General features: G+C 46.3%; 1 protein-coding gene across 2 annotated transcripts in view; it reads left to right on the top strand.

Annotated features, from left to right (window-relative positions):
• EEIG1 (estrogen-induced osteoclastogenesis regulator 1) overlaps nucleotides 1-25811 on the top strand; it is a 36482-nt gene that overhangs the window by 2895 nt on the left and 7776 nt on the right. For both annotated transcript variants that reach the window (XM_064727490.1, XM_064727491.1), the window contains exons 3-8: nucleotides 17328-17448; nucleotides 17777-17806; nucleotides 21280-21396; nucleotides 21866-21912; nucleotides 24361-24515; nucleotides 25618-25722. In XM_064727490.1, coding sequence (XP_064583560.1) covers nucleotides 17328-17448; nucleotides 17777-17806; nucleotides 21280-21396; nucleotides 21866-21912; nucleotides 24361-24515; nucleotides 25618-25722 — 575 coding nt within the window. The remainder of the gene's footprint in view (nucleotides 1-17327; nucleotides 17449-17776; nucleotides 17807-21279; nucleotides 21397-21865; nucleotides 21913-24360; nucleotides 24516-25617; nucleotides 25723-25811) is intronic.

The raw sequence follows: 25811 nt of genomic DNA, 5'->3' as shown, positions 1-25811 counted from the left end.
TGTTTCCAACTATGCACACAGATTATCACGAACAGTATGCAAACACAAATTCCATAACAGCCCAGACTTGCTTTCTGCTTCAAAATATGAAGGAAGCCTTCAGTGGCTTTCAAAACTTGTTTTTTTACTTTCCTGAGTGACTGCTCAGTTTTAAAGGCACAGGATTAGTTTGTGCTAGCTGTTAACTGCTTTATCCCAGGACTAAAGCCTGGTTGGGTCTGGTTTTCCTCTTTGTATGGGAGCAAAGCACTACATTTCTCATTTCAGGAGAGAAGATTTTATTGGGCAAGCATGAAACATTTCTGTCTTGCAAACAGAAGTGTTAGGGCAATGCTCAAAGCTTGGGTTTTTTTTTTCCAGAGGCACAATGCAACCTCATCTGAAGTCCATAGAAGCTGAGGGTGTGGAACACCTCCAGAAATGGACTTTGAATTAATTTCTCTTTTGAAGAAAATCTATCAAAAGAGCTTTTCCTTAGTGTTCTCCCCTGGGGCTAGATCCTTGGGTTTGGTGGAAGCAGTTTATCTAAGGAATTCCAACAGTATGTGAACTTGGGAAGAAATTAACCCTTCCACTTCCTGCAATAAGTGGCACTGGATGGTGTCTGGGGAAAAGCTGTGCAGGGAAATGTCCATCTCCCTCTCCTTGTGCCTGAAAGCAGCTCCTGGGAGCCATCCCTGGGGTGTGCTGGTGCTGCCAGCCGTGTGGGTTGTTTGCTGAGCTGGCTGGGGTTCAGGAGTTCGCTCAGCCTTGCAGATGTGTGCCAGCAGCAAAATCAACTGTAATTCAAAACCAAACACATACATAGCTCCGAAACGAGCAAAGGCAAGGAGGGCTGGGGGGTTTCCCGCCTTCCCAACCTGTCTGTGCTCTAACTGAAAGCACATGGAAACCTGTTCCTGCTTGAAAAGTTATGGCTCTCAGTGGTATTGAGTCATTTGACCTTCTCCAAATATTTTTCCCTGTTGCAGTTAGAGAAACTTCAGGGAGGATGAATTTCCAGAAGAGTTACTGTGTGGAGAGGCTCCCAGGTCATGCCTTGGCTTTGCTCTGTGCTCCTCTCTTCATTTCTATCACCTTTCTGATACTCACTGGGAAAGGTTAAAATAAAGGAGATACTGTATACATGTTTTGTTAGAAACCTGTAAGTTGTTTAGAATCTATGATTGTTTCTCTGAAATCAACCACTTCCAAAACTGATTGGGTTTGAGGTTGTAGTGTCTGGCAGGTCATCTCTTGGGAGCTGCTTGTGTCCAAATTCTGGTGTTTGCTCTGCAATCGATTTGGGCTTCTGTGATCTGGGCTCTTTGGAGGTCTGTGGCTGTGACTGAGCTGTAGCTCTTCATGACCATGTGTTTTCAGAGAACTGATCTGAATAATGTGTCCCCTGTCACCTGGAGTCTGTAAACTGAGGCTAGAAGTAGGTATAGGAACTCTTCACAGGAAACATTAAATCAGTTTTTGTAGCTGTCTGTGGAAAGAGGAGTGTTGTACAGGAACCTCCAGAGACAGATTTTTCAGGTTATTTACACTAAGCTTACCTGACACCTCATGCATGTCTGTGGGAAGGAGGTGGGAATATGAAACTCCCAATGAGTTCCAGGTGACACTGGGATCATTTTGACCTGGGGACAAGGCAGAAGGAGCAGCCTGCAGTGCTGGCTCCATCAGCCTGTCCTGGCCCCCAGTCCAGCTCAGCCTGGTGCTCTGGCTCTGGTGGGACACACACCAGGCTGGGACCCCCTTCCCAGTCTGCTCACCCTTCTGCCTGGAGGGCAACCTGTCTGAAATGCTAAATGCTCTTAGGATTTCAAGGATGTCTGGAAAAGGTTCAGGTCCTGTCAGCACATTCAGCTTTGGGGATCTGCCTCTCCTGGGTTTTCTGGTTTGTTTGGCTTTTTTTAAATTGTTATTTTCTTGCAGGCAGGTACTCTTATTTCCAGTGTTCCTGTGCTCAGGCCTTGCTTTAAACTATAGTATTTTAATGACTAAAGCTTCAGCTGTAAATCTTTTGGTTTGTCCTTTCCTCTCCCTTTGTGAAGTTTCCTTAGGCTGTTCTGAGGCTTCTGAGGGATAAAACTCAAAGGTTTCACTTTACTTGCTCTGATACATAAAAGTATCTATTGTGTCTGTGGGTTTATCGCCTTGCAGTTGGATTACAGAAGTTGGGCATCTGAAAAGGCATCTGAGCCAGGTGTAGGCCAGGCAGATGCTGTATTTCCCAATATATTGAGAAGTACCAATATATTCCTTGAATATTTTTAATCCAGAGACTTAAATAGCACAACCACCGTTGTGAATTCAGTTGCCTCCCAAGTATGTTTAAAAATAGCAGGCACAGAGAAGTAGAGATGTATTCATGGCAACCGTTTTTGTGGAGCAGGTGGGTGGCTGCATTTTGTACCAGTCTGAAGCTTTCTGGGGGGTGGTGCAGCTTTGTTCCTAGAGAGATGAGACAATAAATTCATCAGGCAGTATCCCATCCATGGATCAGCACAGGCTGAGTGTCCAAAGGAGTGCCTAAAGCCACAGGCTGATGTAGTAAGTTCATGTACATCTTTGGGTATCCCAGAAGAGGAAGACTCAATTAAATTTCCCCTCTGTGCTTGCAGTTCATGTTGAGTGACAGCCAGATGCTCTTTGCTTGGTGCTGAGTGATTTCTGGCTCTGTGTTGGCAGCCAGCGTTGCTGGCACACAGTGTGAAGGAAGTGGAAAGCCAGGTGTTATCCACAGACTCCTGACACCTCATCCTACATTGTTCTGTTAGCCTGCCAGCAGTTTCACTCTGGTATTTCTGGATTTGAAGGAAGGGATTGTACTCTGAAAGCCCCTGTCTGACTCCAGAGGAAAGACTGTTTTGCATGAGTTGAGCGGCTTTGAGGGCATTTCCCACCTTCTTCATTGTCTTCTGAAGGCACCTTACACTGTATTTTTTTTGAGACCAGGCTATTCCAAGCATCTGCAGCATTTCAGCTTGGTTCTCTGATCCTGGCACTCATTGCAGCAGTTTGAAACAATGGATGTAGCTTGTCTCTGCAGCCCTGCCCTGTTTGCATGTGGGCTGGATCTGGGAAGACCTGACTCTGTTGGGGTGGTCTGACCTCCAAGTGTGTCAGTGCTGAGCCTGAACCCACAATGTTCTTACCCTTGCAGTTTTTAATTGAGTCACTATGAAAGGCCACTTCCTGCGCTGCATACTTGATTTATTTTTTGGGGGTGTAAAGCTTCATCCAGAATACCAGAGGAACACTGATATTTGGGAAGGCAGCTCACACTGACAGCTCCCTGTGCACTGAGGTCAGCTTTTGTGTAACTGTGGCTCTGTCATCATCGTGTAGGCACAAATGAGCTGAAGCTGCTTGCCTTTGGCAGCTGGTGGGATAAAAAGCATTGTAATGCCTTAGTGATAAACAGAACTTATTCACTACTGTAGGACATAAATAAAGGAGTAAAACATTGCCCTGCTAATACAGGGCTGGTGATTCAAAACATTTTGTGAAGGGAGGTGCAAGTTGTGCCACCTCCAGAGTGCAGCTCTTGGTGGTGGGAGTTAGAAATCAACTACTTCACTGTCTTTCCATAAATAGTCATTGTGCCTGACACTTCAGGTAATTAGGCTGACCATGTTTAGCTTTTTTCAGACCGGAAAATCGTTAGCTGTTTGTTTAACCAGAGACTGAAAGACTGGTTCAGCCTGGTTGAGATCTGAATCTTGACTACTCTCAGCCTTAAAAAGCAAAGGTTAGGTAACTAAATAGTTTCTTCTAGAGTCCCCAAGAGGGAAGAAAACTGGCTGTAGTGAAAAGGGGATCACTTGCTGAGTGCTGCCTTTTGATTCCAGTGGGATTGTCAGAGTTTAATAGAGCAAGGAACTTGACTGTGACTTCAAACCATTCTCCCAGTTCCATATTTTAGGACAGTATGTGCTTGGCTCTATCCTCTGCTAGAGCGTGTGGTATGCTAAGGTATTTTAAAAGTAGTTTTATTGCAAATGTGTCTGGAATTGCTGACCTTCCCTACATGTACAAATACTCCTGTTATACAGATCAATAGACTTCGTTTTCATGTTCCAGAGCAGCTTCACATAACATCCTTCCTTCCTGGCAGAGCCTCAGGAACAGGCTGGGGGTGTTAATGGAGAAGTGATTTGAATACAGCCTCTCGGAGTGATTTGCAAGAAACGTGACCTAGTTCAAGATAATATTCAAGCATAGTACCTGCAGTGCCTTGCATTGTGAACCAAATACAGAGAGTACAAAAAGGGGGTTCATTCCAGGAGTGCAGCTAAATGTAGGTGCAAGTTGTGAGAGCAGAAGCAGCGAATGAGGTTTAACCTCTCGCAAGTTGAGCGTGTTGGTAAAATTGCAGAAGTGATGGAGCACCGCAAAGTCCCCGGCACAAACCATATTAAGTTGTGCTTTGAGTGCAAAGCACTTTTAGCAGCAGCCTTAGTAGCAGCCTTTCCTGGCCTCTGTTTGCTACACCTGCAGGGTGTGACAGATGTTTGGGGCAGGCTGATTTGCTTTGTGCTGTACTTGCCTCTTCCTGTCACCGGTCACCACATCGAAGCCTGTCACAAGACTGGCAGAATTACTTTAAACCTTCCTGCCACCGGGGCTGTATCCTGCTGAGTAAAGAAGAGCCTCTGTTGATGGCCTGGCTCTGTCCTGGCTGCTGTGGCTGAGGCAGAGGCTGCTGTGCTGACCAGAAGCTGTGATGTGAGCGCTGTAAGCGATACGCTGTGTGTGCAGCATCAGTAAATACGGTCACATACAGGCGGCTTTCAAACTTCCCCCTCAGCGCCGACTCGGAGCTGGCATTGCTTTGACAGCTGACTCTTAGCAACAGCCTTATCTGTGTGACTTAAACAGCCCTTGGCTCAGAGAAATTACTCACTGAACATTAATGTTCTGCTGGGAAATCAGGGCTCTGTGGCCCACTTAATTTGCAGGGTGACAATACCATCAGTTCTGGCTGAGAATCAGGGTAGGTAGGTGAGAGTGGCCCTGTTCCTTTAAGACATGTATTTTTTTTCCTGAAATACAGGGAAAGACCTAAAGGGCTTCCAGTCCCTTTATTCTTTGTGCTCTTGAGCTGCCATTAGTGTTGACTCTAGCTTTGTAGCTGAATTTCTGAGGAATTCATGCGTGCCTCTGGCAACCTGTGGTCTCTCTACACAGCAGTTGGTATTTTAATAGGCCATAAGTTGCCAGTGGCAAGTTGTTCTGTTACCAGCTTCTAGATAAATGAGGCAGGTACAGATGTATTTCTTATTATTACTTTATTGCAGGAAACTACATCTGGTAGTGTTTCAGGAAAGAGGCCAGTGTCTTCTCAGGTCAGAAACCTCCCTCACTTCAGGCCTGGCAGGGTGGGATGGTGAGCTCTGCAGCATCCACCTGTGTGTGGGGCTCTGTGAGGCCTCATCCGTGCGAGGACAGGTGGATGTGGCTCTGTGTGTGACCTCCCTTCTTCAAACAGGATGTGTTCTGCATCCTCTGTGGGCTCTTCACTTGCTTGCAGCCTACTCTGAAATGGATCAGAAGTTATTTCATAGCTGGGCTATTGTTTAATAACCAGAAGCCTTTAGAAATTCCCTGGACCACCGTTTGGATCTGCTTATTTCTTCTGCAGCATCCTGTGAATGCATGTCAGTAATCCGTGCAGTAAAGGTGATCATTTCAGGTGTTATTTCAGGATGTGTCAGCCCACCCCAGTACCAGCTGCTTGCCCTGCAGGGTGAGAGACTTTATTTTTTTCCTCTTGCAGTTTATTCACGTTGTGCCAAATGCACTTGCTGGGAGACACGATGCACGTCGCTGTTGTAACTGCGGGGTTGGCATCACCATCCCTCTGGTACCATACACTGGGACTCGGCATCTCATCTTAGTGCCTGGGTTTGAAAGGCACTTCCCACCAGACAAACAGTTGTGCCACTGTTCCCTGCATGAACAGCCTTCTTGTTTGGTGTATTTTTAATCTGATGAGCGAGAAAGGGAATTGTTGTGCGCGATTCGAAATCGCTGATTGTCGTGGGTGTCACTGTCACGTGCTTTATGGGTCACCCCTGTGGCTCAGTGGATTAGGCCAAGGAGCTGGGGTGGAGTTATGGGGATGAGGAAGACAATGAAGAGGAAGCACAGGGAGGCTAAAGAATTGGGAGGAGGCAGGTGTGGGAGAGACAGGATGTTCTACATAAGCAGTGTGGTATAGAGAGGCCACACTCCCTGCGGATAGCGAGTGGCTGAGCTGGCAGGAGAGCAGGATTATGTCTTTCCTTTGGCTGGGTTTATCCTACCTCATGGTAGAGGAGGCCTTGAAGGAGGTCCCATGTTGTAGTAGGAGATAGGATGAAGCTAAAAATACTTTTACTGCTGTATGCTGTACTTTAAATAAGAAATGAATTCTGTCTGTTCAGCCTGAAAGCACTGTCAGTGCTTACATGGGAGGAAGGAAAAGAATGTGTGGATTTACTGTCCTGGAAGGGCTAGAAAGCTGCAGCACTAATTAGCAGTGCAGCTTTAGAGACCTACAGAGGTCATGTGGTTGGGTTCTCTTGTTCTCTGTCTGGTCACTTCTGTTTCCAGTCTTTAAGGGATAATATTGTTCATCAAAATAAAAATGCAGATGGCCAGGAAAGGAGGAAGGAAGCACTTCTCTGGAAAAAAAACCTGGCATAGGGAATTTTTTTTTTCACCTGGTGTTGTGTCAGACTTTGAGGCTTTATCTATGCTTGAGACAGCAAAGGTGAGATGGATGTGGCATCATGGTGTTCAGTGGGTTTTTGTTTGCATCTGTGTAGGCTGAGGAGAGGGTTTCCAGTTTAGTTGTTTCCATCATGCCTGTTTCTCCTGCTAGCTCCCATTCTTCCCATCCTTGCTTAGGCTGTGCCTGCATGTCAGAGAATGTGAGGGAGGCCTGGAGGATATTTATAATTCAGCAGTTTTTCCAGAGCTGTTAATGCTCCATTGCTCTGAGATGAAGCAATCCCATTTGCTCTTGGGCAGCCTTGCTGTAACCAGTCAGCCCCAGCTAGTGCAGCCTCCTGCTTCCACTCTAAGCAGCAAGACTGAGCAGAGCTAGTCTGCTTGCCTGTGTTACAGATTAATTATGCAGTAACCCCTCTGCAGGAAAGCTTTCCCTGGCTTCTGTCAGTGGCCTGTTCTGGTAACACCAGGATATTGCATCTGTATAAATGTCAAATTCTTTCAGGCACAGTGCTGCTGGTTTGTACTTCAGTAGCCTGCAGTGCTCTTTGCTGCAGGGGAAACTGTGCTGTGGAGGAGTGAATTTGCTACAACTGTTGCTGTGCTTTGCTGCCTTTCTGCTTTGCTGAACACCCTTTTTGTGCTGGACAGGGAGTAGCTGATGTTACTGTGGCTCCTGCTCTCTTTAAGGTCCATTTCTGATGTAGGTTTGTAGTGATGACTTTTCCTGCTGTAAGTGCAGCTACATCTGTTCACTCAAAACAAACCTGTTGTGTTCCCTCCAGAAGTGATGCATTGCATCTCCAATGTCATGTGTTCTCAGCAGGGAGAATCAAGGGAGCATGTCTGAATACAGCTTGTGGTGACAGCCACAGGAGGTAAAGCCTTGCTGATCCTCAGAAACCTGCTCCTGCAGGGGGATCCTGTGCTCACATCTCCCAAGGCCTTAACCAGCACTTGCTGCTGGCACTAAATGCAGAGCTCTGCCAGATTCTGCTTTTAAACAAGATGTAATTTATGAAAATACCTTTCTCTCACTAGGACAAGTGGCACCATGAGATATTGGTCATTCTTAGAGAACTGTGTTTGTCTGCAGCTCTGACTCCAGAGGATAAAAATCAGCTCTAACTGCTGTGTCTCAGACCCTTTTATCTCCCTTCTTGCTGGCTCTGACGCTGAAACTGGGGCAGAAGGGAAGGGAGAGTTGGGAGAGGCTGAGTTAGGAGTCCCAGCCCATCCCCAGTACCAGTGTTGAGTCAGGGGTCAACAAGCCTTGCTCAGCAGCCTCTTCTCATCTGCAAACCTCTCCTGCTGAGTGGCCTTTCTGCTGATAAACACCAGCAGTGATAGATATTGATGGAGGGTTCAGAGGTTCAGGGAAAACATGTTTGAACCTTGTCCATAAAACCAACCAGTCACCTGGTTTGTCCTGCTGAATGGTGCCTCTGTAAAGGAGCCATCCCAAAAGTTGCTGTTAATATAGAAAGCCCTTCTCCTGGGCTATTGTATTTGTTTTGGGTAAATGTGTACTCTATAGAAATGACTCACAGGGAAACACGTCTGAGCATGGCTGGGTGTTACCTCTTGGGTAACTAAACCTACTTTTAGCACAGGGTTGACTTGAGGCAGCTTATTTACTGAAAGTCTCTTCAGCATGTTCAAGCCAAATTGCAGTGATGTTACATCATTCTGTATTAATGAAATTATTCCAGAAATGAACTTGGCCTCATGTGCAGGTTAATTTGCACTATAAAGACCTCTCTGGTACAGCTACATTGGCAAACTCTCCCAGCTGAAGTAGGGTTGATATTGGCAAAAAAAGTCCCTTAACTATTCTGTCTTCTCGTGCCCTAAACCTGCCTTAGAGGCAAAAACATTTGTGTCTGCACATCACTTGTGTTAGTGATGCTGTTCCTAGTCCTGTGTTGATTCCCTCTAAGTTTTCATTTGCCAGCTTTACTATCCCAGCAAAACCTTAGCCTATTAAATTGACTGATGTCTGAATTTTTCTCATATTTGGGGGCAGGTGTTGAATATTTTTGGTTTTGAAAGGTGGCTTTTTTCTTTATAAGTAGCTTTTTCTTCACAAGACCATCTTGTGTTCAAACCTAGCTTTCTTAAAATACAGCCTTGTAGCCGTGTCTTGTGCCCTGTGAGGTGGGCACATTATCAGAGTTCTCCTTGGTGCAGTTTACATTGCTGTCTTTCTTCACTGAGAGTTTAAATTTAGTCAGCAAAATCCAAATCTGGAATCTCTCAGAATGACAGCTAACACTTAGGGGATGAAGAAAGTTTATAAATATACACCAGCAATGGATAATCAGCAAATCTTCATTTTACATCTGTGCTCTGCCAAAAGTGAAAAGGCTTTCGAGAAAAGCCATGCTGTGATACAGAAACACACACTGGCTCAGAAATTTACTGTATTCTATCTTAATCTTGTAAGCATCTGTACAGAGCAAACTTCAGAGTTTTTCTGTAGTGTTTGGGACCTTCTGAAACTTTTGGTTCTCGATCTGTTACAACCAAAGGAGAAGTTTGAATTGTGATTTGTCCAAAGGACTTAGAGGCCCTGAAAGAGTTGGGATTTTCTATTTTAAATTTTGTGGGGTTTACTAACAGTTGTTGGTCGTGAGCCTGAACACTTCCTTCTGTGCCTTCCACCCCCCTGTAACAGGGAATTCTCTCAGCTTGGGTTTTTCATGCCCCTGTGAGTCTAGCTTTATGGACAGGAGGTGTGGATTAGAGTTCATAAGAGGTAACTTAGTTAAGTTGCCCTCATGCCTGTTTCATGCATATTTGATTTTTCAGTGGTTGTAGTTGTGGAGTATGAGATCTAAGAGGTATTTAGGCCCAGAGTTAGACAAGTTCTTCAGAGTGTGGTGGGTGTGAGCTGCAAGGTGGCCCAAAGCAAGAGGAACAGCACGTGTGAGCCAGGCTGGGAGCGCTGGCACACAAAACCCCGAGTGTGGGGCTGGGGGCTGACCTGGGCAGAGCTGCTCTGGGTTCCTCTGCAAGTTAAATCCTTGTGGATTTGCCTATGGGAGGAAAGCACTGGTGGTGGGCTTGGCAGCCTGGCACATGGCTCATTCTTGGCTAACCCAGCTCCAACAGAGTCTATCAGAACAATGGCAGTAGGAGTTGTGGGGTGACTCAGTGCACGATGAGAGTTCAAAAAAAGCAAATGCGTCTTTCAGCGTTCAATACGCACGTTATTACAGACTGGTGCTTTAGTAACTGACTCATCTGGCCGGTTATTCCCTGCTTTACACTTAGGACTTTGGTAGTTCTTTGCTTGTGTGATGTTTTTGCTCCTGGCACACATCCCTGGCCTCAGACCAGGAAGAGCTCGTGCTCTGTGGATGTGGCAAGAAGTCCTTGGATATTTGTTGCTTTGGGTTGGTCTGCCTTAGCACAGTGTGTAACAATAGATTGCACAGCTTTTGCTGTTACACTCCCTTCTTGGATTTGTTTTCTTGATGTCCAGCTTTTCTTCTTTGCTTCCAGCTGACAGAATGTAAATTACAAATACCTCAAAGCAGAGTGGCTCTGCTGGGCATGTCCCATCTTTAAAGTGCCGTGTACCCATCCCTTGCTGCTTGCAGCCAAGTCTGTTAGAATTATTTCTCCATGTCTTCTCCCTGCTCCACCCTTGCTTACCCTTCCAAAACTTTTCTGACTTGTTCTATAACTTAAGTTCTAAAGGGTCATTTTTCTGTGACTTACTTTCTCCATTTGGCACAATTTTTGTTTCCTTATGCAGCTTTTCCTGTAGCACTTGGTCACCAGCTGCATGTGATTTTTTAATAACCTCCATTGTTTCATTTCTTAGAGTATTATTAGCATAATTTATGTTACAAGGAGCTTAATAGTTTTAAGATTTAGGTACAAGGAGTGGTTGGAAATATTTCTCCTAGGATAATTCCCAGTGGTTTGAGATGCCCTGAGTGTACTGGAGAGCCTGGCTGCCTAGTGCAGGGATCTGGAGTACCTGGGATGCACTGCCCTGGGAAGCTCCTGCCTGTGGGACATAGTGCATGAGCTGCAGCATTTCATGTCTGTCCCTTCCAGAGACACATGGCTGGGTTCATGTCACTGGAGTGCAGACAGAACTGAATGACTTCCAAGGAAGCTGTTAATGCACAACCAGGGATGCTGATGCTGGAGGGTTTTGTTCTGGTGACTGACTGGCTGCCACTCCCATTCTCCAGGAGGAATTCTCACTCCCTGGCTTGTGCTTGGACCTTCATCAGGATTGATCACTGCCTTGGAGGGAACTGTAACACACAGTTCCAAAAATGTACTTTTCAGAAATAGGCTTTTCTGGAAATAAAGTTAAAACTGTCAAAAGTCAATCCCTTGTCTGCTAGATACTAGCTTACTCCTAAGAGCAATATCTAAATCATTCTTTGAATACTCTTTTTATTTCATGCTTGCCTTATTGTTTTTGCTCCAGTTCTTTCCTCAGCTGCCTTTCACATACTCAGTGCTGTCATCATCATCCCCTGTCCCCCAGTGAAGCTGCCTTGACTGTTCCTTAGTTTGGTTTCTCAGTTGTGGCTGGAGTTTCTCCCATTAGCATTTTTTTTCCCTGTACATTTGCCATTAATCCTTTTTCCTGTATTTGTCTCATGTCCAGTCAAGCAGGGATTAGGCAGCCTGTGCTCTTAACTGCATCAGTGGAATCTGGTTTTGAGCTGACTTTCCCCTGCTCTTCCTTCCCTGTTCACTGCTCCCCAGCTGCCAGTGAGCAGCAGGAGTGGATGCATGTCAATCCTGCTGGGAGACAGCAGGTGAAGCCCTGCAGAAGCTTTGAGCTTGCCTTGTTCTCCCTCAAAAACACTGGGTTGTGTGATTGGCTCTTTCTAAAAGCACTGGTGTACACGTTTAGCATTTAGGGAGCCTTTACAAATCACTGCTCTGCTGCAAATAAAAAACTGAATAAATGTGAGATGAGGGTAGGTGTTCTTCACTGTGGGCCATTGGAATGGGTTTGCTGGGAGTTCAAAAGTTAATTTTGTGAGTAGCTTGGTAGATGCAGTGACCTTACTGCTGAACCCTTGTTTAAAACACTTGCAGTGAAACATCCAAATAAGACTTGTTTCAGATGACAAAGGCTTGCTCAGTTCTCTCAGTGACACAGTCTGCATCATCTGTCTCTGAGCCATTTTTCCATCATAGCTGCTCATGTCTGCTGAACAACAACCAGCACTTGTCAGCTGGAGAATGCAGGGCTGTTTGCAGAGGGGGAGATGTCCAGCTCCTTGGGCTGGCAGTGGTTCTGGCCAGTGATGTAAGCTCAGCACTGCAGAGTGACTTTATTGTTGGGAGTTCCCTGCAGCCCTTGCCCTGCCTCTGCTCAGGGAAGGCAAAACCCCTCTGTGTAAACTTGTAAGGCACATGTCAGCCTCCAGGTTAGACTAGGATTGCTTACATTGTATATCCAGCTGGTTTAATGGTGTTCCCCAAGGGATGTGGTGTGTCACTTCTCAATTTTCCTGGGATGTGTTCCCACTGAGCTTCCCAGCACTTATTGCTGCATTGTGTTTGCTTCTGCTTCTCTACCTGAGCTTGACAACAAAACTGAGCAGATGCTGGCAGCCCTGAGCTCCACTGGTGTGACCTGTTCCTGGTGTCTGCCCACAGTGCATTCTCCTCACTGTGAATTCCCCTCCTTTTCCTTGCCAGGCATCAGGGTGGCAAAGCCTCAGAGCTGCATTTTTCTTTAATAACTGCTGTGAAGTGCCCTGTCCTAAGCCCTTTATTTTGAGATACAATCCAGAACCTGCAGGTAACTCTAAACCAGCTAATGGCTAAATGAGGGCTTGCTTTGTGTTACATATGTATGTTCACCCACTTTTGCAATTCCTGTGTTTTATAGGCAGTGATTAGGCATTGTTTGTGGCAGGACCTGCTGTGTTTGTAGGATGGGATGTATTTTGGTGTGCTGTGAACAACGGGGTGTTCTGGTTCCTGAACATCCTAGAAAGTCAGTTTCAAAACAGGCTTTTCAGGGATTTTTCCTTGCATTTACCAAAGGTCTCTCCTACAGCTTTGCACTAGATAACCTAGTTAAAATAGTAACTGTCTTCTGTGGAGCAAAATGCAGGATTGTTCCAGGCTTTTCCAAGCTATGGGAGTGTCAGTGATTCTGCTCTATTCAGCCTTTGGAAGGGCTGGGGATTAGATGGGACTGTTTTACTGTGTCTCTGCAGATGAAAGCAGAGCTCTGCAAAGGAATGGTGTAGAAGATGCCTTTCAATGCAATCTGCTGAAATAATGTGATATTTTGTTTCTCTGTGATTGAGAGGATTGTACCTGCATTGCAGGGATTGTGTTCCCTTACTCCCTAAAAGACACACTGCTGGTGTGTGTCAGGGCCCCTTGAAGGGCTGTTTTTCACTGCACTTAAAAGAATCTGAGCTGGGAGTTGGCTTGGCAGCCTCTTTAAAATGGTGTTATCTCTCCTGTGCCTTATCAGATAAGATGCTGCTGCAGTGGTGAAGCAGGGAGGAGGCTGCAGAGGACTGGCTCTGCTGAGAGGGGGATTAGTTCTGCTTGAAGGCTCTGACACAGATCCACATCTCAGAAGGGGGACAGTGAGCATGTGGACTGAGCATCAGCAATAGGAAAGCTTACCCTTCCCCTCTGTGTAAGGAGGGGGAGTAAATCTGAATAAGAAGCTCTTTGTGTGTGCTTATCTCTACTGTCCCATTTAGCCTGAGGTTTTCCCACATTTGCCCCATGCATGAAACATCAGACTGAGACATTGCTCTAGTGAAATGTTTAACATTAAAAGCTATTTTTTGTTGCTGCAGCCCTTTCAATAAGGCTGTGGCCTTTTTATGACACTGTCTGATGTGTGACAACTGCCATAAAGCAGGAGTGAAACATCTGCTTTTCTAAATGCTTCAGCAAGGCCAAAGTGTTTCAGGGGGTGGTGTTGGAAGGTTGATACCCACAGCTCAGCTCTGAGTCTGTAAATAGAAGTTTTAATCTCTGCTCTAGTGTTTCATTAGCTGGGTTTTCATGTGGGAGAGAGGTTCACAGTGTAGCCCAAGATAGCATGGATTGGATATGTGGCCTTTTTCTAGAAGTGTTTGCTTTACCAGCTTGAATTCAGAGTGAGCCATTCAGAGTGCTGGTGTGTCCATGGCACTTTCACCACAGCTCGAAACATCTCTTTAAGGTGTTTCTTGTGTGTTTTTCTGCCTGTCTCCAGAGCTGTGTGTGAGATTTCAACCCAGAGTGGTCTTGGAGGCTTCCCTGAGTTCTCTGCTGCCCCTCCAAAATCAGGCAGAGCAGTGGGTCCCTGCTGGGCATCATTCCCATCACTTGAATCCTCACCATGCTATGGTGAAGCATTCTTCCAGCTGCTTTTTTCCTGGTGAATCCTCTCTTGAGAGGCAGAATGAGGGAGGCAAAAAGCTCTTCCTCGAGCTGGAGGTAGATGAGCAGCTCCAGGATTAGAAAACCTCACAAAGCTCTTTCCAGAACTCTGCTTTTCACAAAACCTGCCACAGGATTGCACTGGTTTATTCTGAGGAGGTATATTTAGGTCTGGAAAGAGTAATTACACAGCTTTGAATAAGTCTGAAGTCAGAAGAGGGCAAAGCTTAGTTTGGCAGGGATTCAACCTTCTGGGAGTCTTTTTGCAAAATGATACAGACAGCTTTTTTAAAATAAAACTTCTGAGGACCCGTTGAATTGGCACCTAGACCTGGGATTGGTGTGAACTATTTCTGGTTCTCCAAATACAGAGTGAAACTTAAAATTAGACACTTCTGGTTTTAAGCTGTTCATTTCTGCTTTACTTTTAGTTGCCTTGTGATTAGGATGAAAGAAAACTTCTCTCAGTGCAGCCTTCACCATGCTGCTTGGGTGTTTTTTTTGTTTCTGTATGGTGGTTCATAATTGTACATCAGAGAATATTCCAGGGCTAAATACAAAACTGCTCATCATCTGAGTTCTCCTTTTTTTTTGTCCCCTTTTTAGTGTTCTCTAATTACCAGCCTAACTTGAAGGGAGGTGGGTAGGCAAAGCCCATTTCTTCTCTACATGCCATCTTCTGGAAATGTGGAACTAATTTTTTAGAGTGCAGTGTGAAACAATAGAGCTGTTGCTTGTTTGTCTAATGATACAGACCCAGCCTCCACCCTTTAAAATAAAAAACCAAAAAAGGTTGAAATTCATTATTGAACTATTGTGAAACTTGTGACTGGAAAGCAGCTCTGGATTTTGTCTTCTAAACTCCTTCTTGCCATGTGCAGGCTGTTCCAAAGGCACAAAACCCCTAAGCTGTGCGTGCACCTGCAGCTGAGGTTCATGATCACAGTGCTGTGGGTAACATAACACCCCCAAATCCTCTTCCTAATCCCCTGCACTGTGTGGTATCTGCAGCAGTTCTGGAAAGCCAATGTACATCCTTAATAAGAAGCAGAATGTCTGTTAGAGGAGCTTAGGCTGAAGGCAAATTAGCTCTGGAGCTCTGGATTGCTAATCAGGACTTTTTACCACGTTTGGAAGTAATTAGCCTTCATTGGACTTAGCAGCATCCAGCAGATGCTTAATCATGGCTGCATTGTAGAAGGAGCAAGAATTCCTGAGTAAGGAAGCTCAGCTCACAATGCTGGAGCAGCTCTTGATCCCACTGAGGATCCTGCAGCTGTGGGAGCTGGAGGGAGCATCCCATGAATGCTCTTGTGTGGCAGGGTTGGGAACCAGGTGTGCTGCTGGCTCACTGAACAGCTTTCACTTGTAGCTCTGATGTCAGTAGTAGCTTTAGCATCAGCCTTGCTTTCTAAAAAATAGCAGTTCCTTTCCAAAGGTGAGTAATGTTCCTAAAATATTCAGTGTTTCCTGCAACCCCCTGTACCTGCCTTGTGTTCACAGGTGGTTTTCCATTCTGTTGCATACCTTTTCTCATCTGTATCGTGAGTTTTTCCTTCCTTCAGGCCATTTAAGATGCTTATTATTGAGGCAGGTTTAAGGCACCCATATTTGAAATGTAACATGCCTAATTTGGCTGGCATGGTGAATATTTTATTACTGACAAAACCTTTTTAATCCCTCTGGATGTGTTTCTTCCTCCTGTCTGAGAGAGCTGGGGTGAGTTGAGTGAAGTAATGAGAACCAGATCTCATCTTGAATTAATAATCCCGGATTCAAAGGTATTTTTGGCACTTGGATGTCTCACTTTTTACTGACTTAATAGTGAGCCTGAGTTCTGTCTGGAAGGGATTTAAGTTCTCTACCTTGAAGGAATTGTTGCCTTCTGTTTTCTCTTGTTTTAAACAGGGATGATCAGCCTTTATCTGCATTACAGAGGATTACAGGTTTCAGGTTTTTGTCAGCTACTCCTTTTCTATTCTGTGTCGCCCTTGGCTGGCACATTTGGTCTCACAGAATGCCTTGGAGGACCAGCAGGGACCTCCTGGCTCAGGATTGAGTCCCTGGGTCTGTCCCCTTGGGCTCACCTCGAGATTACCCTAATGAAATGTGAGCTCCAGCTTCTTCCCCTTCCTTCCCAGGAAGAGGAGACACTACCAAGGCTGATCACTCTCCCCTTTGCCACCATCCCTTTGGCCTGGGTCAGATGGTGGGAAGCCTCCCTTTCCCTGCTAAAGCAAACAGTTTATCAGCTGCCCTTGCACCTTTGTCCTGTGCTAGGAGGAGAGATAAGAGTCAGACTTGCTTGCTCACAGCTGTCAGTGCCTTCCCTTCCTCCCCTGGCCTCATCACTTTGAGGACTGGACTGGCTGAGGGCCAAGCTCTGAGCCTGTAGAGGCTCAGTAGGAAACTAGAGCCCTGTGGAAGGACCCACACACCTTATTTCCAGGTTCCTTTGAATCAGCTTCCTTGGAATTGTAACATCCAGCTTCCCCTGAGGGCTGTGTGGAAGCCAGAGCTGCAGCTGAAGTGATCCTGCACTCAGGAAGGTTTCTTCTCTTCCTCCTGCAGGCTCAGGCCATGCCAGAGCCATGTGTTCCCCACTCAGCCTGGAGATCAGGATGGTCTGCTCAGAAGCTGTGCAAGCAAAACCACCTCTACCCTGGCTGAGCCCCTGCAGGATTTGAGCAATGTTTGCTTGGTGTGACCCTGTCTGCTTGCCCCAGGAGCGTTTCCACATGTGTTTGTGTCCTCCTTCAGGCTGGCCATCCTCACTGAGTGCCAGCCCCAGGGGCAGGGAAGGACAGGCCATCCAGGACACAGAGCACTTTGCTGTGCAGAGGCTGTACAGACAGACATGCTGGGGGGAGATAAGCTTGTGAACCTTCAGCCCAGTTCAGGTGTGGAGATTTGCTCCGTGCAGGCTGGACAGAGAATGAGCTAAACCGGCTGAGCAGGAAATGTCAGAACTTGGGAGAGTTTTAAAGGCAAATTCTGTTGATGAGATGATTAATATTTCTGTAACCTGGGTGGATTTTACCTGTATTGACTGGTGAAAAGCTTGATGCTAACTTAACACCTTTGTGTGGTTCAGTTTCAGGTGAACCAAGCTGCTGCAGAGCATCTTTATGGGCTAGGATGCCAGTCATTATAAAAGATACTTAATAGCTGATCTTGATTTGGCTTTGTACATTTATTTGAATTTTTTTTTTCTCTTCTGATTCTCACAGAGAGGAAGTTCAGGAGAACTGTGTCCGCTGGAAAAAGAAATTCACCTTTGTGTGTAAGATGAGTGCCAACCCTGCCACGGGGCTCCTGGACCCCTGTGTCTGCCGAGTGTCTGTGCGCAAGGTGAGCCCCAGCTTTGCTGCTGCCAGCTTCCCCCACACCAGTGCTGTGCTGGCAGCTGCTTACTGGCTGCTTTCTGCCAGCAAGAAAAATTGTGTGGGCTGTGGTGGGAAGGAAAGATGGTTTGGGACAGGATATGCTGGAATTGAAGCCTCTCTCTCCAAGAAAAGTCCTTGATGGAGGATATGGGAGCGACCAAGGTGGTGGTAACCCTTGAGAGAGAGGCTTGTGAATCCTGAGAGCAGATTCCAGGACTGAATAATGAATTTTTCCCCCCCTGTTGCCCCAGCACATATAATAGCTGCTTTTCCTGTTTTGTTTCCCAATATAGGAGCTGAAGGGCGGAAAAACCTACTCAAAGGTAAGAGCATAGAAAGGGCAAATACAACAGAGTGAAGATGGTCTTGTCTCCTGCTAGTGCTTTACACCCATTAGAAACCAGTGGCTGCTGAGTGGACCAATCTGGAGAGATGTTCATTAGTTTTTAGTTGAAATCTGAGTTAAGAGATTTCCCAAAAAACTCGACTTGCTGGGACAGGATCCAGATTGCACTGGATATGGATTTGAGATGGGGGTTGGAGAGATGATCTGCATGTCCTCAAACTTTGGGGAAGTTCTGAGTCAGATGTGAACTCTCTGGCTTCTGGCAGCATGTCTCTAATAAAGAAACAGGCTCCAATTCTGTTCTGCAGAGCACAGCAGCCAGCTGGGGCAGGCACCTCAGTGCCCCAGGAGAGCAGTCAGGAGCCCTCAGCAGAAATCACTGCCTGCCAGAGCACAGGAGACACCAAGGCAAAAGCCAAATGGATCAGCAGGGATCTTAGTCTTGGTTTCTCTTCCTCGCATTTTCTTGCCTGTGCTGTGGGACAGACAATGGGCCACCCCCTTCTCCTCCTTGTGCTGGATCAAGAGACAATGTTGGCTTAGAAGCTGAGCTCACACAGTGCCCAAAATGATGTTTGCTTGAAAATGAGTCACTGCTGCTGGCTTCTAACAAACAGATGGTCACACACAGCCATGTAAGAATCCCTTCTCATCAAAATCCTTTCTGAGGCCATGGAGGCAACTGGCTGTGAAGGGTCTACTGCATTAGCTCCTGTGTTCTGCTGTGCTGGATGGGAGAAGGCACTGTGGCTTTGTTCCTTTTTTTGTTGCTAATTAGGACATGGTCTCTAGGGCCATCAGTCTCTTTTTCACTAAATTCACACTATGGGAAGGTTATTAATTCTGCAGGGCTGCATGTCCAGGGATAGCAGCATAGCTGGAGGAAGGGACATAGCAAATGCATCAACCTTTGCCTCTTGCAATGTCCATCCTGAAGCTTTCTGCAGGGTTTGGGAAGGCAGAATTCAAGGAAGCCTGAAGGCACATTTCTGTGGTGGAGTTAACCTGGAGACCTTATTCAGGTCATGTTCTAACCTACTTCCTTTTTGCTCAGTCTTGAGTTTTGTTTAGTGGCATTTAACAGAGACTGACTTCCTCTAGCCCAGAACTGGAGACCAAATCTCAAGTACTTGTTGTCTCTTGGGCTGGTATCTTGCTTGGTCTTCGTGAAAAAGACAGGTGTGTTCTCTGAGAAGATGATCTGAGGCAGCTCAGAAATGAGAGATGTCACACCAGACAAGAGTGACTGCAATCTTGCCCAGTGGACCAGGCTTGTTCTGTGCAGGTTCTCATGACAGAACTGGTTTGGGCTTCCTGATGTTTCTAGCAGAAGTCTGTGGTGCATGTCCATGCAGCTGTTTTCTTATTTTACATCACGAGTCCCCACCTTTTTAAACTCTCCAAATTCAGCTGAGAACTCCTCCAGTCACAGCAGGAAGATGAGACTTGTGAATGCCCTCTGCACTTGGCATACCTCGTGCCCATGAGCAGGGACTGAGGGTGTTGGGGCTGTTTGTGCTCCCAGCAGTTTCCAGTGCCTTGCCCACCTTGGGCTTTGACGTGAATGTCACCTCAGTGTCAGGGGTGACAGGGCGGAAGGCGACAGGAAGGACTGATAAAGCAGAAACTCTTTCCCTGAGCTGGGAGAAACACCATCAGCTGGCTGGAAAACTGAGGAAACTATTCTGGAAGGTTATATCTGAAAACATCCTTTTGTTAAGGGATCTTTCCTCTATATACTGGGAGTCTGCTTCCTGAAAGAGTTTCTGACCTCAGCACATCATGTGAGCTGCTGGAGGGTTCTCCCACACTCTGCTGCCGTGTTGGTCTCATCTCAGAATTTAGTGCTGTGGTGGAGGAAGAGGGATCTGGGTCTGGGCCACCCCTGTGCCATGCTGTTCTCCTGCTGTGGTGGTGCTGTGTCTTTGTCACAGTGATGGATTGCAGCTCCTTCTGTGGCTTTCCTCTGTCCTGTTTATCTCTAAGAGAGAAAAACTTTTTTCCTTATCGGTGAATAATTAGCAAATGGCATAGCCCTTGGCTTGAAGAGACAGAAATTTCTGCAGCAAGGGCTGAAGAAACACTTGCATTAAAGGAATTCTTAAGAAATGAGAAGAGAGGAAGAAAGGTTTGGGTTTTTTTCCTGATAAAAGGTTCCCTCTCCATCCCGGTTTTTTTTTTTCATTTGCCATCAGAAGTTGCCCTTTGAGGATGGGATGAAGGAAGCAGTGGCATTAATCTTGCTGTTTCCCCCTTAATCATGTATCTTGATCAGACTGTGATTCTTGACTTGGAGCAGTGGGAGCCAAGGTTCCTCTGGCAGTGACTGTTCTGTGCTGGGACTCTCCATCAGCTTCCTCAGGGGCACCACAGTTCCATAGGATGGTGCTGCTGTTCAGTTGTCATGCAGCTGTCAGCAGCAGGGCAGAAGGGATGTGTGCAGAGGACAGAAGGACAGAAGGACCTGCTGCTGCTGCTCCACCTGTGCTCCCTGCTCCCCTGGGAGCTGCCCTGCCCTGCTGTGACGCAGATGCTCCACGCCTGGATGCTTTGGCCACATACAGAGTACAGCATGTCCTGCTGATCAGATGAGATGGGACACAACTGCCTTCTGTTCCTAAAGCTCTGCATAAAACAAGCTGTAACTTTTTCTTTGAAACACTGTGTTAATACACCAGGGATTAGGGCAGGAAAACAAAGGTGCTCTTCATTGTGTGTGTATTTACTCTGGAGGGATCGGTGCCCTTTTAAGAAATGCGTGTGATCTCCAGCTTTGTCACCTTCCCTGTTTGCTTCCCATTTGTTAGTGAAGGTTTAGAGAGCTCACAACTAAATCTCTCCAAATGTTTCTCTTCCCTTCTGCGTGCCAAACCAACCCCTTGCTGGTTAAACCCGAGCAGTGTTGAGGAGGAGCTGCCCAGCCCAGCAGCTGCCTCTGAGGGGTGAGGCTCAGGCAGTGAGAGCCCCATGGCTCTGGGCCTCCAGCTCCCCGTGCCCATAGTCTGTTGTTTTTGTCAGGATGGTGTCACTTTCCCCTGTAACAATATCCTTTCATCTCCTGGTTCACATGCTCCACTGCATTCTGGGATGGCCCGATACAAAGAGTGCCTTATTATGTTTGTGTATGTGTGATTGTGTTTTTTCCACATTGTTGACCTGGTGCCTTCCATGTCCTTGGTTATGCAATGGCTGCAGGCTGGTTAACACTGTCCTGGCCACTAGCACTACTGTACACCCTTCCTCCATGTGGGCTTGGCTTCCTGAAGGTCTCCAAGTGTCCATCTAGTGTGGGGTTAGGAATGTGACCCTGTCCATCCTCAAGAATCTTCACAGCCACCACTCTGTGTCCTGGCTCCTGTTCTCTCCGTTTGGGCTGTGTGACACTGTGTATCCCTTTATGGAGTAATGTCTGTTTTCTCACCTTTCCCTCCATTGTTTCCTTGGCTGCAGCTGGGCTTTGCTGATCTCAATCTGGCAGAATTTGCAGGCTCTGGATCCACTGTCCGTTGCTGCTTGCTGGAAGGATATGATACCAAGAACACCCGACAGGACAACTCCATCCTGAAGGTACAACAGCCAGAACCTACAGAGCAGAAATCCTACTTTGGGGAGATCACAGCACAGTGCCAGGCCTGGGAGAACGTCCTGTTATGTACAGAGGCAGGATTTTGCTTTTGTGCTGCTAGACTGACTTGGGAAGTTTCCCATTATCAGAGTTGCCCTTTGATAATTTGGCATTGATTTGGCCAAGCAGTGACCCTTAACAAAAAACCCAGGAGCAGGAGGGAGGGAAATGTTACAAGGCACTGTCAGCATGACCCAGCTGGTGTCCTGCTGAGCCACTGCCACTTGGAGTTAGTGATGCAGGGATTTGGGGCAGGGAGGGAGATACTTTGCTAAATCCCTGAAGCTGATTTCCCTGGGAAAGGAGTTAGATCTAGCTGATCTTTACACCTAGCCCTTGAGCTCCTGGCTGCTGTGAAGGGAGGAGCTCAGTGCAGCATGGCTGATGATGTGCCTTGTGTCCCCTCTCCAGGTCACCATCGGAATGTCCCTGCTCTCTGGGGACCCCTGCTTCAAAACGTGAGTTCCTGCCTGTACCCCATTCTGGGCAGACACTAAAACTGATGAAGGGAGGGGAAAAGGTGCCCTTGATATTGGGAATTACAGTAAAACTGGTTGAATCAACCAGAAAAGCACAGCCAGCCTGTGCTGTTAATTGGTTTTACTCTCTGCTCTGGCTTTCCCAGCTCTCATTATTGCTGTGCACAGTATTTTCCCTGCTGGTGCAACTCAGGTTTTAGAAATGAGTAGATTTTGATTACAGACTTCATGTTTTGCATGAAGGATGGAATTTCTCATGGCTCTGAGCTTGGTTTCATTGACCTCCAAGAGGAGAAAGGTCAATAAAGAAAACAGTCTTGGAAGTGGACACGCTTCAGCACATACCATAGGGGATAAAGATCTCAGATTGAAACAGCAACAAAAATACTTCAAGGCTGAATCACTTTAACTTTTTTTTTCCCTACAGGGTTCACAACTTGTATTAATTAGCAGAGAAATTGCAGTAATGTGGGGTTTTTTTAATGCATAATGGTAGGAAAGGATAGGTACAGTTTGGCTGGGGAGCAGTTCTGCTGTTTAAAGAATTGTTGGTGAATCAACAAATATCCTGATCTCACACCACAGTGCAGCATCACAGTCCCAACTGTGCTGAAGGTGTGTGACTGCACAGCAGGGCTGCCATGTGCCCAAAGGAATATTTCATGTTGCCTCCCAACAGAATGAGAGAAGAAAGCTTTACCTTGAGGCCAATTTCTGTAGATCTAATTTTAGGAGCTAGCTTGGAGTGCATAAATTAGCTCAAATTCTTGTTAAAAATGCTGCATGATTTTTGGTAGGTTTGTTTTGTAAGTGGCTTTTCATAGTGCTGCAGTATTTTCTGACACTTCTGAACCCAGCATCAGTGTCATCTGATTCTGAAGAATTTCTGCTTCAGAACAAAGTGTAATATAGAAGTTTTGAGTATCTTAAACCATAACTTCATAGCAGTAACAGATGTTCTAAATCTAGGGTGCTGGGACGTCTGGTAATAATGTCTTACAAAAATACCTGTTGCTCCTTTGCAATGGAAGCAAGTCCCACTCTTAGAATGCCTGAAATTACACAGAATAGGATATAAATATCCATTTAATGTAAGTAGGTTCAGTCTGAAAGTCAAACCTAATTTTCTTGAAGGATTTTTGCAGTCATTCCCACTTTTCCCTTTTATGTTGATGATGTGCAAATATCTAAAAATAGAAACTTTGCATGTGGAATAGTCCTTGATCAGTGGAGCTTCTGGTAAATGACACTCATTAGAGGGTTAGGCAGGAATTAAACTGTGCTGGGAAATCACTTCCAAGCACTGATTTTCTGCAGCACTCCATGAACCTTCTCCTGCTGGGGCTGTTGAAAGGGGCAGAGCTGACAGAGCAAGAGGCTGCTCCCACAGCTGCTGCAGGAACAGTTTGCTTGCTTAAGGTTGTAAAAGCCTTAAAAACCTGTCAAGCCAAGTCCCCAAAGCACCTGGGCGCATGCAAATCACTGATAAGGTGATTAAGGAAGGTTTTTTTTTCCTGGTGAAGGCATGCTGCGAGTTTCCTGAAAGCTTTATAGCCATTCAGCTGCCCACATTAAATATTCTGCCTTCCAAAATACTGCAGAGATCCCTTCTCATGTAACATCTTCCCTCAGAGCTCTGAGGGAGACAAAAGGTTTTATTTCTCACTCCTCACTTAAAAACCATAAAATGGTTCTTTAGTTCCAGTTCAGAACTAAACTCTTCAGGCTGCAGAGAGAGGTTAGGGCTCCAACAGGAATATTCACTTTGCCACGCTGCACATGCTGTGGCTTCCACCCAAAAGCACTTCTGGAGGAAGGGAGGGGGCTCCAGGCACTCACAGATCTGCCCTGCAGTCAGCATTTACAAAGGGATGTTGCAGGCTCACAGAATAACCAGAAAAATAATTCTGACAGCTGGAAAAACACTTTAGTTTCTCTGAAAAGGAGTTTAAAAGTCAGTTAAAAAAGGGAAAGGTTATTTGATTGTTGTCAAAGTGCTCTCATAAGGTGACAGGGTTGCTGGGATAAAAGGTTTCATTTTGGCCAAAGAGGTGTAGGAGAAAGGAAGCTGGATTTGAGAGTGGGACAAACTGGTTCCAGTTTGTGGAGCCAGCTGGGCATGGACACATGTTAGGGGTGAAAGGGCAGCTCTGGATGTGTCCTGGAGCAAGTTCTGAGCCTGCTGTCCTATATAAATGAATAAATGGCCCCTTTTTGTCTTAATTTACCTCAAAAATTTGTTTTTTCTTGTATTGCAGTCCAAGGTAGGGACCACACCAGTCTTGCATGTGGGCAAACAAAACCCAACATCCCATTTGAGCTGCTGGTCGGAGGGCTGCCAGCTTCCCCCTGCTGAAAGGGTGGGATGGACAGAATGGTGGCTGCTCCCTGCCTGGCAGTCTGTAACCTCCTTCCCTTCTGTTCCAGGCCTCCTTCCACTGCCAAGTCCATCACCATCCCAGGGCAGGACTCCACTCTGCAGCTGACCTGCAAGGGTGAGGGAACCACCAGCAGCAGCAGCAGCTCCTCCACCATTGGCTCCCTGCGCCAGGCCAAGCCAAGAACTGCCATCCTCAGCTCAGGTCTGAATGCCCACCCTGCAGCCAGGCCATGCCAGCCTCTGCCTGGACACTCCTTTGATTTTCCCAGCAGTTGCAAGCACAGAAACTCTTTAATTTTTCATGTTTTTCCACACCCATCCTCAACCCTCATTGCTCATTCAGAATATTGAGAATAACAAAGCCATCTAAGTGTAACTGAGGAAGGTTGAATATTTGCCACGTGCATGTTTCTGTTAGTGGAGATAAAGCAATTTGTTCTTTTTGCTGGGGATTTAATAATTCATGCACTGCACTCATCCCTGCTTTCCACTGTGTTCAGTGATACTTACCATTGTTCTGCACTCAGCTATTCTGTTGCTCAGACTTATCTTCTAGAAAAGTTCCTCTGAAGGTTTTAGAGGTTGGTTTAAGGTCTAGTGGCCTTGTTCCAGCTGCTGATGCAGTTCTTTGCCTTCTCTATGAGCCTGTTTTCAAGGGCACTGCATTTTCACATCAGTTTTTTTCCTTCCCAGCACATTCCAAATGTGCAGGCAGATACACTGCACCAAAATAGCACCGGAGTCTCATCCCCTCAGTTGACAGAGCACGTGGTGCAAGTGTTGTTCTTAAAAAGCTGGCTAATGTGTTACATTTGTGCACTTCTGGATAAGCTTCCTGCAAGAGAGACAAGGAGGGCCAAGGAGCAGGACTCAGGCTGAAGTGTCTGTAGCAAATTCAGAGATTATTTAAATGGTACAGGCTCTCTCAGAAGTAATAGAAAAGGAAAGGTGCTAACAGAAGCATCCAAACAGAGGTTGAAATATTTTACTGCCAGTGGTCATTTGATGCTTACATAGCTTGATGCCTTTAACTGTGCATAGTTTCAGACACTACTTGTCCTTCTAGATGCTACAAGCCCCCAGAGATGTTTGTAAATTCACGTGTTGGATAGAAATAGTGATAAACTTGACAGAGCTCACTGTGGTCTTTCCTATTCCCTGGGTATTTTTAAGCCCTGTGCTGGCCTTTACAGCAGGACTCTGGCCAGTAGACTGCCCTTTCCTTGATCTTTCATTCCAAGATCAGTCTTCCCTCCCAGTGATCAGTGGTTGTGGTGTAAGCAGTGTCCTCTTTTCCTTGGCAGGTGTCCCAGAGGAGTCAGATCAGAACCTGTCCAGCCCGGAGGAAGTTTTCCACTCAGGGCACTCGCGGAACTCGAGCTATGCCAGCCAGCAGTCCAAGATCTCTGGTAACCACTGATCCACACAGCTCTGCCTCCCTTTTTCCCTTTTCCTTCCTGCAGCAAGCCCCTGTGAGAGAGATTTGCAGCCATCTCTC

The sequence above is a fragment of the Zonotrichia leucophrys genome, chromosome 17 (assembly GCF_028769735.1).
Source record: "Zonotrichia leucophrys gambelii isolate GWCS_2022_RI chromosome 17, RI_Zleu_2.0, whole genome shotgun sequence".
NCBI classification, from domain to species: domain Eukaryota; kingdom Metazoa; phylum Chordata; class Aves; order Passeriformes; family Passerellidae; genus Zonotrichia; species Zonotrichia leucophrys.
The sequence above is the reverse complement of the archived record's forward strand: the minus strand, read 5'-3'. Positions and strand labels throughout refer to the sequence as shown.